The 13,495-nt window shown below is 46.9% G+C and overlaps 1 protein-coding gene across 6 annotated transcripts in view; it reads left to right on the forward strand.

The window, feature by feature from the left end:
• The window catches only part of PPP1R12A (protein phosphatase 1 regulatory subunit 12A), a 1,183,401-nt gene that overhangs the window by 435,106 nt on the left and 734,800 nt on the right, over positions 1-13,495 (forward strand). For all 6 annotated transcript variants that reach the window (XM_085652988.1, XM_085652990.1, XM_085652986.1 and 3 more), the window contains one exon: positions 278-372. In XM_085652988.1, the coding sequence (XP_085509114.1) occupies positions 278-372 (95 nt within the window). The remainder of the gene's footprint in view (positions 1-277; positions 373-13,495) is intronic.

Consider the following 13,495-nt stretch of genomic DNA (forward strand, 5'->3'; position numbering starts at 1 on the left):
ATCCTTCTGAGATTGGGAAATTTAGAATCATTAGGTTGTATAGTAATAATGCTTATTTATATTGATTAATATAGAAAGTGTGGTATTCAGCACTACTTAAACACAAGTTATTATTCAGTTAATTCATGTAGACTGTCTAAACATTGTTTTATGTGAATTTAAATTCAACTTTAAAAAAAAAAACGAATTGTTCTCATATGCTTGAAGTTGCTGGTAGCTCACGGTCTAATAATTTGTAAGTTTTAGTCCTTCATGTTTTGTTGTTTAACTTTTATAGGAGAGAGATGGTAAAGGAACTAGATTTGCTTATGTTGCACCAACAGTTCCAAGGCGGCTAGCAAGTACCTCCGATATAGAAGAGAAGGAAAATAGGTAATGTGATTTATTATTAAATTTGACATGAAAATCCATTGATTTGAATACAGTATAATCGGTGAAACTTGTGAATGTTCGAAATGGAAACCATTTCTTATTAAATTAGATCAACTACTGAGAGTTCGAACAGTGGGAAGGGAGGGGAAACAAAGGTTATTGTACAGACTGGCATCATTTTTTGCCCAGCACCTGAATAATCCGATCACATGCAATGTTACAATGAGCAGCAGAAGCACTCCTGGAGCATAGCAGTGGCGCAAAGCTTGGGAAGCTGACAGATATATGCAGGGTGTAGCGTCATCCCCAGCCCGGATACTCTCCAATGACTATGCCACACACGGAGCTTAGTATAACAAGACTTTTTTTCTTCTGCATGTAACAGTAAACTCAACGTTTTAAACCTGCATTCACTTCTTACATCCTAGTGAGTCCATCAAGAGCCATAAGTGTTCGGCTCCCACAACACTACATCTCCCCCTATTTATATATAAAATGTTAACATTTTTACAGATATTTACATAGCTCTTTGATGAGTCTTCGTGGCACTTTGATCACACGTCCTGACTGTGTCATCGGAAACTGGGAACAGGTAGTGAAAGTGTCCATGACCGGTGTTGGTGATATAAAAACAGCAGTCACAGGGTCTTGTCCTTTCAGACCCAGTCTTTACATTGGCATTAGGGCCTGAAGGCCTTCATTTTCCTCTTGCGATCCAAGTCTTTCAGGTGGGTCTCTTTCTCAGTGTTTGCTCTTTTGTTGGTCAGTTGAGGTAACTTGGTCGTCATTGCTCTCCTGAACGTCCAGGTTGTAGGGATTTCACCAGTGGTTGAGTGAGGGGTTGGACAGTAAGCTCGAAGAGTCGAATTTAAGACAGGCTTATGGTCGAGCTTTTCTAGTATATCACGCTGTTCAGCTTTCTTAAGAGTACTCAAACGCTCTACAGGGCCATTGGCCTGTAGCCAAAACGGTGTGCCCTTCTGATGCTTTACATTAAGATGACTGAGAAAGTATCTAAATACTCAACTGTTGAAAGGTGGTCCGTTGTCAGGTTTTAAAATCGCAGCAACACCCCAAGTCACGAAGATGCTATCTAATCTCTCAATGACCTGTTCTTGAGTGATAGATGTGAGATCTTCTATCAATCGAAAACGGGAGTATTCATCAGCAATCACCATCAGGAGATGTCCTTTGTCAAGAGGACCGAATAAGTAATCTTCAATTTTTCCCCATGTTTTCCGACTTGTTTAAACGGTGTTCAGTGGTTTTTAATGATAGGCAGTTGCATAAATGACAGGCCTTTAATTCTCTTTCAACTCTCATCGAGATGTGAAAATTAGACTCTGTCTCGGAGAGCTTGTTTGATGGCAACAATTCCCTGATGTCCTCTATGGGCCACTTCAATTATCTGTTGTTGCAGACTCTCCGGAAAGACAATTCTCGAACCTCTTAGAATAATACCTTCCTGAGTAACGGACAGTTCATCTTTAAAAATTGTAAACTTCTGATATTCACTGGTAAGAGTTGAGGCTGCTGGTACCAATACCGATGTTTAATAATGTCTTTCAGTTTCAGCATTTCACAATTTTGACTCGTGGCAGTGACACTTTGTTCCAACGAAATGGCATGTGGGATGCTTGATTTCACTATTTAATTTATGTATGCTTTTTTCGTCTTAGAATGGGTGCCAGGGCGTTGTAGGGTAACTCGTGAGTAGTAGTTGGCAATGTGCTGATCTTTCCCTGGACGATGCATGATGGTGTAGTTTTATTCTTGCAATCGCAGACCCCAATGTTCAATACGAGGAGGCATTTTATGTATTTTCTGATTGCCAAAGATAGTCAACAATGATTGGTGTTCTATCACAAGCATGAAAGGCTTCCCATACAAAAATATTTAGAAAAGTTCCCAATCCCACACCACTTTCTTTCTCAGTTTATTATTAAGCAAGCTCAGTTTGGGACAAACTTGGACTTGCATATTCCACGATAGATCTTCGAGCATTTGGGTGTACGCTGTGCAAGGATGGCGCCTAACTTGACCAGGCTAGCATCAACAACAACCTCAGTATGAAGCTTTGGATCAAAGTATGCCATTTCAGTAGCATTCTCTTTAGCTTGTTAGATTTTCTGGAACATTTTCTCGCATTCTTGTGACGAAAGAAAAGAAACATTATATTCAATGCAAGTGTGGCTGTAGATACACATGCTTTGCATACTCTTGCCATCTAGTGTTGGGTCTGTATGTGTGCAAGTTGTTTTTCTTCAAAGAAGTCTTTCGCGTTATGAGGTAGGGTGACTGCTACTCTTGGTAATAATGTGCATGGGCATCCTCTCCATTGTTCGATTGTTTATTTTCCGCCATCTAGTTCGTACGTGTATTATTGTGCTCCAGTTAGAGACAATATTCTGGATCCTTCTGGTGTGTAATCCACTCTTACCCTCATTGATGTTGTTTTGAATGCGTTTAGTTACTTCCATATTGAAATTCAGAAGTCTTTCGTTCGGATCGCCATACCTTTACACTCACTCGACTCAATGATACTCTGCTGATGAAACGGACTCCGTTTTCGATTCTGCCCCTAGTGCCACTTGGATTACCCACATACCAGCCATCACCAGATCTGCAGTCTTGGCTTATCCCTGAGCACAGGGAAGAAGACTGTGAGGCCTACTGATTGTTTTTTGGAAGAAGAGCCTGCGGGACTGACTAGTACGGTGCAGAGAAATGCAGTGACGTGAAAGCTTCGGACAGGAAGACATTGAAAGAACCTTTCAAAGGACCTTCTCGGTACAAGATTCAGACTCCATGTTGAAGGTCAATCTGGAGATGCACGATTTTGGTGCCGGGTCAAGTTTCCATCAAACAAAAGGCTTCCAGTCTACCACTGCCATCTTGCCATGGTTGGCACACAACTACAGCTTCGGCTGCCTCTTGCTCGGCACCGAAAGTATGTCTAAAGCCTTCTGGTTCCGAACAGAGCTGAGGCTCGACCTAGTCTGCTCAACCCCCTTTGGTTCGAAAAACAAAATTGGTTTGGCTCTGAAACCTTCGGTACTGAAAATAAAATTGCCTCCTGTTACGCTCCCAGAGCAATTATTATTATTTTTTTGCATTTGTAAAGCGCATAGCTACCTGAGGGCAACCCAGCGCTAGCAGCTAAAGAAAGGAATGGATGATTTGTATAAAGAGAAGTATTAGATTATATGAAAGAATGTTGGAAAAGCCAGGTCTTGGGAAGTTTTCGGAAGGGGAGATGTCGGGATTCTGAACGGAGGTCTAAGGGCATTGTGTTCCAGAGCCTGGCAACATTGTAGGAAAAGAACCGTCCTCCACTTCTTGCCCTTTTTGATTTTGGGGATGACTGAGAGGTTGAGGTAGACAGAGCGAAGGCATTTCCTAGGGCAGTAGAGAGTGATAAGAGCACTGTTAATAGCAGGACCCTTTCCCCTCATGGTCTTATGCGCTATACACAGCGCCTTAAACTTTACTCTGTTCGAGGCATATGAGCTGCAGATTGTACACTTAGCATAGGTCGCCATCTGGTGTTGGGCCCGGATGTTTGCAGTTTGTTTTTCTTCTTGGACAGTCTTTGGAAGTCACGAGTTTGGTGACTCCTCCTTCGGTCCGTACTGCGCATGGGCTTCGGCTCCATCCTCAGATTGTTTTTTTCCGCCATCGGGCTCGGATGTGATACTTCGTGCTCCGGCTTCGAACTTCTACGGTTCCAGCCTCGACGGAAAATCCTCGATTCTTCGAGTTCCTTCATCATCTTCATCTCTCGAAGCGGCACTTTCTCCATCCCGTACATCGACACCGGCCTTCGGGCCCTCCACGACTCCGGTCCCGGCCGATGGAAAGGACTCCGTTCAAAAAGTGCCCAAAATGTGGGTCTAAATTTCCCCACACCGACCTCCATCAGGTGTGTAACCTTTGCCTCTCTCCGGAACACGATGCTAAAGACTGCCCCGCCTGCAAGTCTTTTCGATCGAAGAAGACCATCCGAGATCGAAGAGCTCGACGCACCATGGCGCACTCATCCTCTGCAGCTCCACCGGACATCTTCGGAGACGACGCCGAAGCTTCGGGGCAAACACACACCGAGCAGGAGGAAGACGTCGTCAGCGCTTCCGAAGCCGACGACTCCGACGTGGAGGACGTTACACCAGCGCAGCGGGCCGTGAGTACTATGCCCCCTCCCACCCCCGCGCCGAAAACCAAAGAGACTCAGGTTACTCCCTCGCCTGCCGGCCTGGGCAAAACCAAAACCAAAACTTCGATCACCCCACCTTCGGGCCCGGTGTCGAAGCACCCAAAGTCTCATGGCAGCTCGGGATCGAGCCAGCCGACACCCGGTGCCGAAAAACAGCATCCGGCACCGAAGACTGCAAAATCCAGCTAGACTCCGAAACCACCGGTGCCGAAGCCTGGACACTCGGTGCCGACCAAACACAAACACAAATCTGTCGGCACCGACGCTTCGGCGCCGAAACATCATTCGACGCCGAAACACCCGGAGACCTCAAAAAAGCATGGCGCACACAGACCATCGAAACCCCCGGTTCCGAAATCACCGGTGCCGACAGACGACTCGACACCGTTGGCTCTGTTTACACCAGACCCTTTACAAAAGACTTTGTCCAAAGATCCAAAGACTGGGCTTTTGACTTTAACTACCAAGAAAAGACGCCTTGATGCTCCGGCTCCTCCTCCTCCACCCAAAAGGAAGGACTCTGCTACTTCTCCCCTCAGAGTGCCCTCCCCACCACCGCCTCCCCTACTCCCTCCACCGCCTCCACCTCACAGGTCTCCGCCACCTTTACCTCACTACGATCCGGCCCCATCCCCAGATCCGGATGATGGGGACCCGGACAATTACCCGGCGGACGCCCCAATGGATCCCACTCCACCAGGGACCCCAGATCCATGGGAGGATTACAATAACCCTGATATACCCAATGTACCTCAGGACGACCTATACCCATCAAGGCCGTCTCCTCCAGAGGACTCCTTAGGGTTTCATCATTTAGTGCAGAGAGCAGCACACTACCATGGGGTGGACATGCACAGTGAACCAGTAGAAGAAGACTTCCTACTGGATACATTTGATATACAAGACAAATCTACTTCCATTTTACCCATGCTTAAGGGTGTCACCAAGCACGCTACAGAGGTGTTCAAAGACCCTGTCAGAGCCAGAGTACTGAACCCTAGAATAGAGAAGAAGTACAAGGCGGCACCCACAGACCCTGCTTACATCAAGGGCCCTGCTCCCCTAGATTCCCTAGTTGTCTCCACAGCTAGAAAGCGGGCTAACTCCCAATCCTCAGGAGATGCCCCACCGCCAGACAAGGAATCTAAACTTCTGGACGCGTCTGGTAAACGCACCGCCTTCCAAGCTGCAAACATGTGGCGCATTGCAAACACACAAGCACTGCTTGCGCGATATGATAGAGCACACTATGACGAACTAGAGGCTCTTATGCAGCACCTTCCAGAAAAATACAAGCACAAGGCTCATGACCTCATACAGGAGGGTAAACTAATTACAAACACCTCCATTAAGTGTGCCCTCGATGCAGCCGACACTGCTTCTAGGGCCATAAATACCAGTGTCCTGCTTCGCCGCCACGCCTGGCTCAGGATCTCAGGGTTCAAGCCTGAAGTCCAGGCATCCATACTCAATCACCCCTTTGACCAGGAAACACTCTTTGGGCCAAAGGTAGACGAAGCGCTCGAAAAGATGAAGAAAGACACAGACACAGCAAAGTCTATGGGGGCACTCCAAACACAAGCCTCCAAACGTTCCTTTCGACGCTCGTCCTTTCGTGGTACAGGCAGAGGCTCCTCCACCGATAGCGCCTCTACCTCCTACAAGTCCCCTCCTCAAAATACCTTTTCAAAGGGCAATCAGAGAGGTGGTTACAGGGGTAACAACAATAAGGGCAGGGGCAAAACCAACAACACCCGTTCTGCCCCCCCCCCCCGCACAATGACTCCCCTCCGCTCCCCCCAGACCATTCCACTCCGGTCGGGGGCAGACTACAAAACTTTATCCACGTATGGGAGTCCATAACATCGGACAAATGGGTGACCCAAATCATTCGGTCAGGGTACTGTCTAGAGCTAACATCTACCCCACCCAATATCCCACCAAGGCACCGTCCAATGTCTCAAGAACATTCCACACTGCTCAAACAAGAGGTACTTTCACTCCTGCAAAAACATGCTATAGAGCAGGTCCCCGTCAACCAACGAAATCTAGGGGTCTACTCTCTATATTTCTTAATACCAAAGAGAGACGAGACCCTCAGACCCATTCTGGACCTCCGGCCTCTAAATGCCTACATACACTCAGACCATTTTCACATGGTCACTCTACAACAAGTCCTCCCACTCCTCTGCCAGGGAGACTTTCTCACAACCTTGGATCTGAAAGACGCATACTTTCACATTCCAATACACCCCTCTCACAGGAAATACCTCAGGTTCGTGGTGGACGGGCAACATTACCAATTCACGGTTCTCCCCTTCGGGGTCACCACTGCACCACGAGTGTTTACCAAATGCCTAGCAGTAGTAGCAGCACACCTCAGACGTCAACACATTCACGTCTTCCCTTACTTAGACGACTGGCTGATAAAAGCCACGTCCTACCACCAATGTGTGCAACATACAAACAGCACCATCCAACTGCTCCACCAGCTAGGCTTCACGGTGAACTACCAAAAGTCCCACCTCATACCATCTCACACAAAGCAATATCTCGGGGCCACTATAGACACCTCCAAAGGTATTGCCTATCCAAACTCAGCCAGAATCACAAGCATTCAAGCCTTACGCAAAACATTCCTTCCCCAACACTCTCTTCCAGCAAGAGTGTTCATGAAGCTCATAGGAATGATGGCGTCTTGCATATTTATAGTGCCCCATGCAAGACTCCACATGCGTCCACTTCAAGAGTGCCTAGCACAACAGTGGAACCAGGCCCAGGGTCAGCTGACGGATCTGGTGTTGGTGGACGGCCGCACACATCACTCTCTGCAGTGGTGGAACACCACAAACCTTTCCAAAGGACGGCCGTTCCTGGACCCGGTTCCTCAGGTGATTCTAACAGCGGACGCATCGCTCTCCGGCTGGGGAGCGCACCTCCTACACCTCACAATGCAAGGTCTATGGACGCCACAGCAAAAATCGCTCCACATCAACCATCTGGAGCTCTTGGCGATCTTTCTAGCCCTAAAATCTTTCCAAAAACAAATTTCGGGCAAAGCAGTCCTCATTCGCACAGACAACATGACTGCGATGTATTATATACAAAAACAGGGGGGGACACACTCTCCCCAGCTCTCCCGCTTAGCCCAGAGCATATGGAGATGGGCAATTCCCCAAAACATCTTTCTCCTGGCACAGCACGTTCCAGGAGTACAAAACACCATAGCAGATCTGCTCAGCAGACAAACGCAACAACTACACGAATGGGAACTGCATCCACAAGTTCTTCACCCATTCTTCAAACAGTGGGGGCATCCTCAAATAGACCTCTTCGCCACCCACGAAAACAAAAAATGCCCAAGCTTCGCCGCCAGATACCCACACCCATTGTCCAAGGGCAATGCGATATGGATGAACTGGTCAGGCAGATTTGCATACGCCTTTCCACCTCTCCCACTAATTCCATTAGTGGTCAGGAAGCTACAACAGCACTCCCTCAAACTCATTCTGGTAGCTCCAACGTGGGCCAGGCAGCCGTGGTACACCACGCTACTACAACTATCAGTGGTACCACATCGAAAACTGCACCTTTCCCCATGCCTCCTAACCCAGAACCATGGAGAAATCAGGCACCCGGACCCAGCTCAGCTCAACCTGGCGATCTGGCTCCTGAAATCTTAGAATTCGGATACCTTAACCTTCCCCCTGATTGCATGAACATCATCATGGAAGCCAGACGTCCTACCACTAGAGCATGCTATGCCGCAAAGTGGAAAAGATTTGTAATTTACTGCCGTAACAATACAATCAACCCCTTAGATGCATCCATACAGCACATCATATGCTATCTGCTCCATCTTCACAGGTGTAACCTGGCATATTCATCCATACGCCTACACCTAGCAGCGATCGCTGCTTATCTACAAAACAGGCAGCATTTATCACTCTTCAGAGTGCCCGCTATTAAAGCCTTCATGAAAGGCCTTAAACGAGTAATTCCTCCCAGGGCACCACCTTCCCCTGTATGGAATCTAAATTTAGTTCTTACACGACTAATGGGTCCGCCCTTCGAACCAATGCACAAATGTGAGCTACAGTTTCTCACCTGGAAAACAGCTTTCCTTGTAGCTATCACTTCCCTTAGAAGGGTTGGTGAAATACAAGCGTTCACCATACAGGAACCCTACATACAAATGCATCACAGCAAGGTCATACTTCGCACAAATCCGAAGTTTCTGCCCAAAGTCATTTCCCCCTTCCACCTCAATCAATCAGTGGAATTACCTGTCTTCTTTTCGCAACCCCAATCTGTTGCAGAAAGGGCCTTACACACACTTGATGTAAAAAGGGCGTTACTATACTACATACAAAGAACGCAACCCTTCAGGAAGACTAAACAATTGTTCGTTTCCTTCTCTCCACCACATAAAGGCAACCCCATCTCAAAATCAGGGATAGCTAGGTGGATTGTAAAATGCATACAAATTTGCTATCAAAAGGCAAAGAGAACATTATCTGTTCCCCCTAAAGCCCACTCTACAAGAAAGTTAGGGGCTTCTATGGCTTTTCTAGGGAATATACCCTTAGATGACATCTGCAAGGCAGCCACATGGTCTACACCGCACACCTTCACAAAACACTACTGTGTAGATGTGCATTCCAAGCAGTAAGCTAGGGTGGGCCAGGCTGTACTAAAGACACTTTTTCAAACAGCTGCAACGGATACCGGTGGTCGCCGCTAAGGTTGGGTACTGCTATATAATCTATGCTAAGTGTACAATCTGCAGCTCATATGCCTCGAACGGAATATGCTACTTACCAGTATGCATCTGTTCTTGGCATGTAGAGCTGCAGAGTTGTACACGCCCACCCGCCTCCCCGGCTACCTGTATCCGTTCCAGTACATCTTATTTAGATACAACACATGGGTTTCTCACTGTTATTACTACGCTCCATCATTTCCCTGTTGGCGAAAAACAATCTGAGGATGGAGCCGAAGCCCATGCGCAGTACGGACCGAAGGAGGAGTCACCAAACTCGTGACTTCCAAAGACTGTCCAAGAAGAAAAACAAACTGCAAACATCCGGGCCCAACACCAGATGGCGACCTATGCTAAGTGTACAACTCTGCAGCTCTACATGCCAAGAACAGATGCATACTGGTAAGTAGCATATTCCTTCCAGGACAGAGAGTCAGTGTAAAGTCTTCAGAGCAGGTTTGGCCGTTTTTTGGAACTCCCAGCAACAATCTGGCACCGCAATTCTTTGCAATCTGGAGCTTCCTTATTGTTGCTTTGGGTGCTCCTAGGTAGAGGGAGTTTTCATAATGCAGGCGTGATTGGATTAGCATCTGTCTCAGGGTCCTCCTTGCTTTCTTTGGGATGAGAGGGAGAATCTTTCAGAGTCTGATGGTGCCAAAGCAGGCCCCTGTTACTCTTTCTGCTTGGTCTTCAAATTTAAGCGAGGTATCCAACCAAACCCCAGACTTTTGATCCTGGTCTTGGGGTTTGGGGAAGGACCCAGACAGGTTTGCCATATCTGTTTGAGATCCATATTGGAAGTGTTGCCCATAAACATTGGTTCTGTTTTTCCTCCATTTAGCTTGAGGCAAGATTGCTCCATCCAGGAAGCCGCTTTCCCCATACAGGCTTCAAAGTCAGAGGGAAAGATTTGGGGTCCATTAGGAGTAATTACCAACTATTTTTATCCCATGTGGCAAAGTAACATCTGCAAGCGGCCACATGTATACATTTAACAATGTGGGGCTTAGGGAGGACCCCTGTGGAACTCCACACCTGAGCTCTAGGCTTCTTGAGGCTGACTCCCCTGAGAAGACCTGAAAAGTTCTGCCGTCTGGATAGGAGTGGATCCAGGTCGCTGCCTCATCTGAGACGCCCTGCCGCCTGATTCTCTCCGGGGAGATGTTAAGATTTACTGTGTCAAAGGCTGAGCTCAGGTCTAGGTGGATAATTGCCACTGCTCCGCCTTGATCAAGGATCCGCTTAACTACAGCAAGTAGAGCTGTTTCAGTTCCATGATGAGGGCGGAAACCTGTTTGTGGAGAGTGCAGGAGGTCATGTGTTTATAAGAAGGCCGAGAGAGATGAGTTCACATCGCTGGAAACAATGATATAGGTAGATAGTTGCCTAAATCAACAGGGTCCAAACTAGGTTTTTTAAGTAATGCCCTCACCATGGCATGCTCCCATGGAGCAGGGACTTGGCTCGTGGTGATTGAGAAATTTACCACTGCCAGCATAGGGGAACTATCTAATTTCTGGCTTTGAGTAGGACATGGGGTGGAGCTGGGTCAAGGGGGAAACCTGATTTTATTTGAGAAAGGATGTCTATTAACTTCGCCAGATCTAAAGTGGGAAATTCTTTGAGTGCGCATTCAGGGCAGAGAGGGGGATTATCTATCAAAAGGAGATCACTGTGGCGAGTTGACCTGGGGAAGGTAGCGTATATGTTTTACATTTTTTTCTAGAAAGAAATCGGTCAGGTCATTACACCGTTCTGGAGAGGCCCCAGGGGATAGTTCCGGTTTCGGGAGCTCCTTCGCAACACAAGAGATTTCACTGGGGATGTTGGCCGCTAAATAATGATACCTTCATAATGAGAAGCTTGTGCAATTTTTATTTCGGTATGGTTATGTTTTATATATATGTTGTATATGTATTTGTTTGCTCAGACTGTTAGTCTTTCCTCCAGTTTCTCTTCAGTCTTTTACACGCCTGTTTAAGTGATCGTAGTTTAGGGGAGGACCAAGGTGTCTGTTTCTCTCTCAATCTATGGCAAGGTTTGGACGGGGTGACCATATCCAGTGCAGTGTTAATCCAGCTGGTGAAGTTTCCTACTGCCGAAGTAAGGTTTTGATCATTTTTAAGTTTTAGACTTTCAAGGGCTGTGGTCCAGGTGTCTGTTGGGAGTTTGGTCCAGGACCAGACTCTTATTGACCGTTTTAGTGACCAGAGATTGGGGAGGAAGACTGATACAGATGGGGATCAGAAAGTGATCTGACCGGGGCAGGGGGATGGGTTCACCTACCGCTAATTTGTTATTGTTGGTGAAAACTGGGTCTAGTGTGTGACTTTGCTTGTGCGTAGGACCTATGACTGTTTGGATGAATTGAATTGCGAATAGGTCCTGAGTTAGAGCCAAGGCTTCACCTTTGTTAGGGTCATCAAAGTGCAGAGTAAAGTGCCCCCAAAAGAGTAATATTGGGGGATGCCCCTACCAGAGTGGCTGCTACATCAGGAAGTGATTTAAGGACTTGCCCACACTATCAGGAGGACGGTAGATGAGGACCCCGGAAAAGGAAAAGATGGCGAAATAGTAAAAAAGTGACTCTCTCAGTCAGCAATGATATTAGGCTCCACCTGACATTTAAAGGAGCTTTTGTATATTATCGTGATACCTCCACCTTTCTTTTTGTCGCAGTCTTTTCGCTGGATGCTGTAGCTAGTGGGCAGTGTTTGCACCAGGTCAGGTCAAGACTCATTGTTTTTTATAGTATATCAGGTGCTTCATCTTCCAGAAGCATCTTCAGCTCAAGGGAGTGTTTTGAAAGAGAACGACAGTTAAGAAGAAACATTTCAAGTGTGTGAGTTGGGTGAGAGTTGGGTCTCTGGCAGTCTCTAAAAACGGGCGAAAGCTAAATGTACAGTGGGTGCATTGATGCTTATCACTAAATGGAGACATCTTTTGGTGGCATTTGTTATTGCAGGGATTCCTAAGCCTTAATAGTTGGCAGTGCGAGTATGATAGGTTACCTGTGGTTTGAGGGGCAGGCAGATGTTCTGGCCCCTGGTCCTGGTCAGGCGCAGACGGGCCTGCCTTACGAGGACTTGCAGGAGAGGCCAATCCCAAATAGAAACGGATCCATAGCCATGCTGATAGTAAGCCGCATTATTGCAAAGACTTGCTTCAGAGTCTTCTTGAAAGCGGCAATCTACTTTTCAAGACTCCATTGATTTGCCACTGCCTATGAAGAAAAACAAAAAAGACAAGGCTACCTATTTGTCCTACTTCTCCATCTCCGATACCGCCACCACCACCTCCTCCACTCGTACCTTCTACAACTCCCTCACCACAGGATCCCTTAAATATTACTCCTCCGGGATCTCCACATACAGACCCAGGTGGGTGTGGTGGGGGGGATGATGACACTTATGGCGCACAACAATCACCAGACTCCTGGCTGGATCTCGACATGGACCTCCCCACAGGATCCAGATCTATATCCTGCCAAACCCTCACTGTCAGGAAGATGTTTTGTTTATGATATTTTAAACCACATACAGAGCTTCTCAATCTCTTCTAATGCTTAAATATTTGATGCGTCACGCAGATGATATCTTTAGGGATCTTAATATCACTCTTAGGGTAGATAAAAAACATAAGGCCGCACCCTCTTAACCAATTTTTATTTGAGGCCAGCTTCCACCTAACTCTCTAGTTGTCTCAAATGCATATGAACGGTCCAATTTACAGGTTACATCGGACGCGCCGCCTCCTGATAAGGGTTCTAAATTTGATGCATAGGGCAAACTTGTTGCTTCAAAGTCTGTTAATCATTTGCGGATTGCTAACACACAAGGGCTATTGGCTAGATACGATAGAACTCACTGGGGCGAAATGGAGGAACTCCTCCAATATTCCCCAGAGGCACAAAAGAAGAAAGGGCATGAACAAGTTCCATAAAGGAAGTTAATTTCCAATTCTTCCTTTAGATGCGCATTGGCCTCAGCAGATACTGCCGCCAGAGGCATTAAAACTAGTGTGCTCCTATGCAGGCATGCCTCTGGATTGAAACCAGAAGTCCAGCAGGCTTTCTTGATGTCCTTCTGATAAAGAGCACCTCTTCGCCCCACCGGTAGATAAGATTTTAGAAAAAAGGAGGTGAGGCT

The sequence above is a fragment of the Triturus cristatus genome, chromosome 4_1, assembly GCF_964204655.1.
Source record: "Triturus cristatus chromosome 4_1, aTriCri1.1, whole genome shotgun sequence".
In the NCBI taxonomy this organism is placed as follows: Eukaryota; Metazoa; Chordata; class Amphibia; order Caudata; family Salamandridae; genus Triturus; species Triturus cristatus.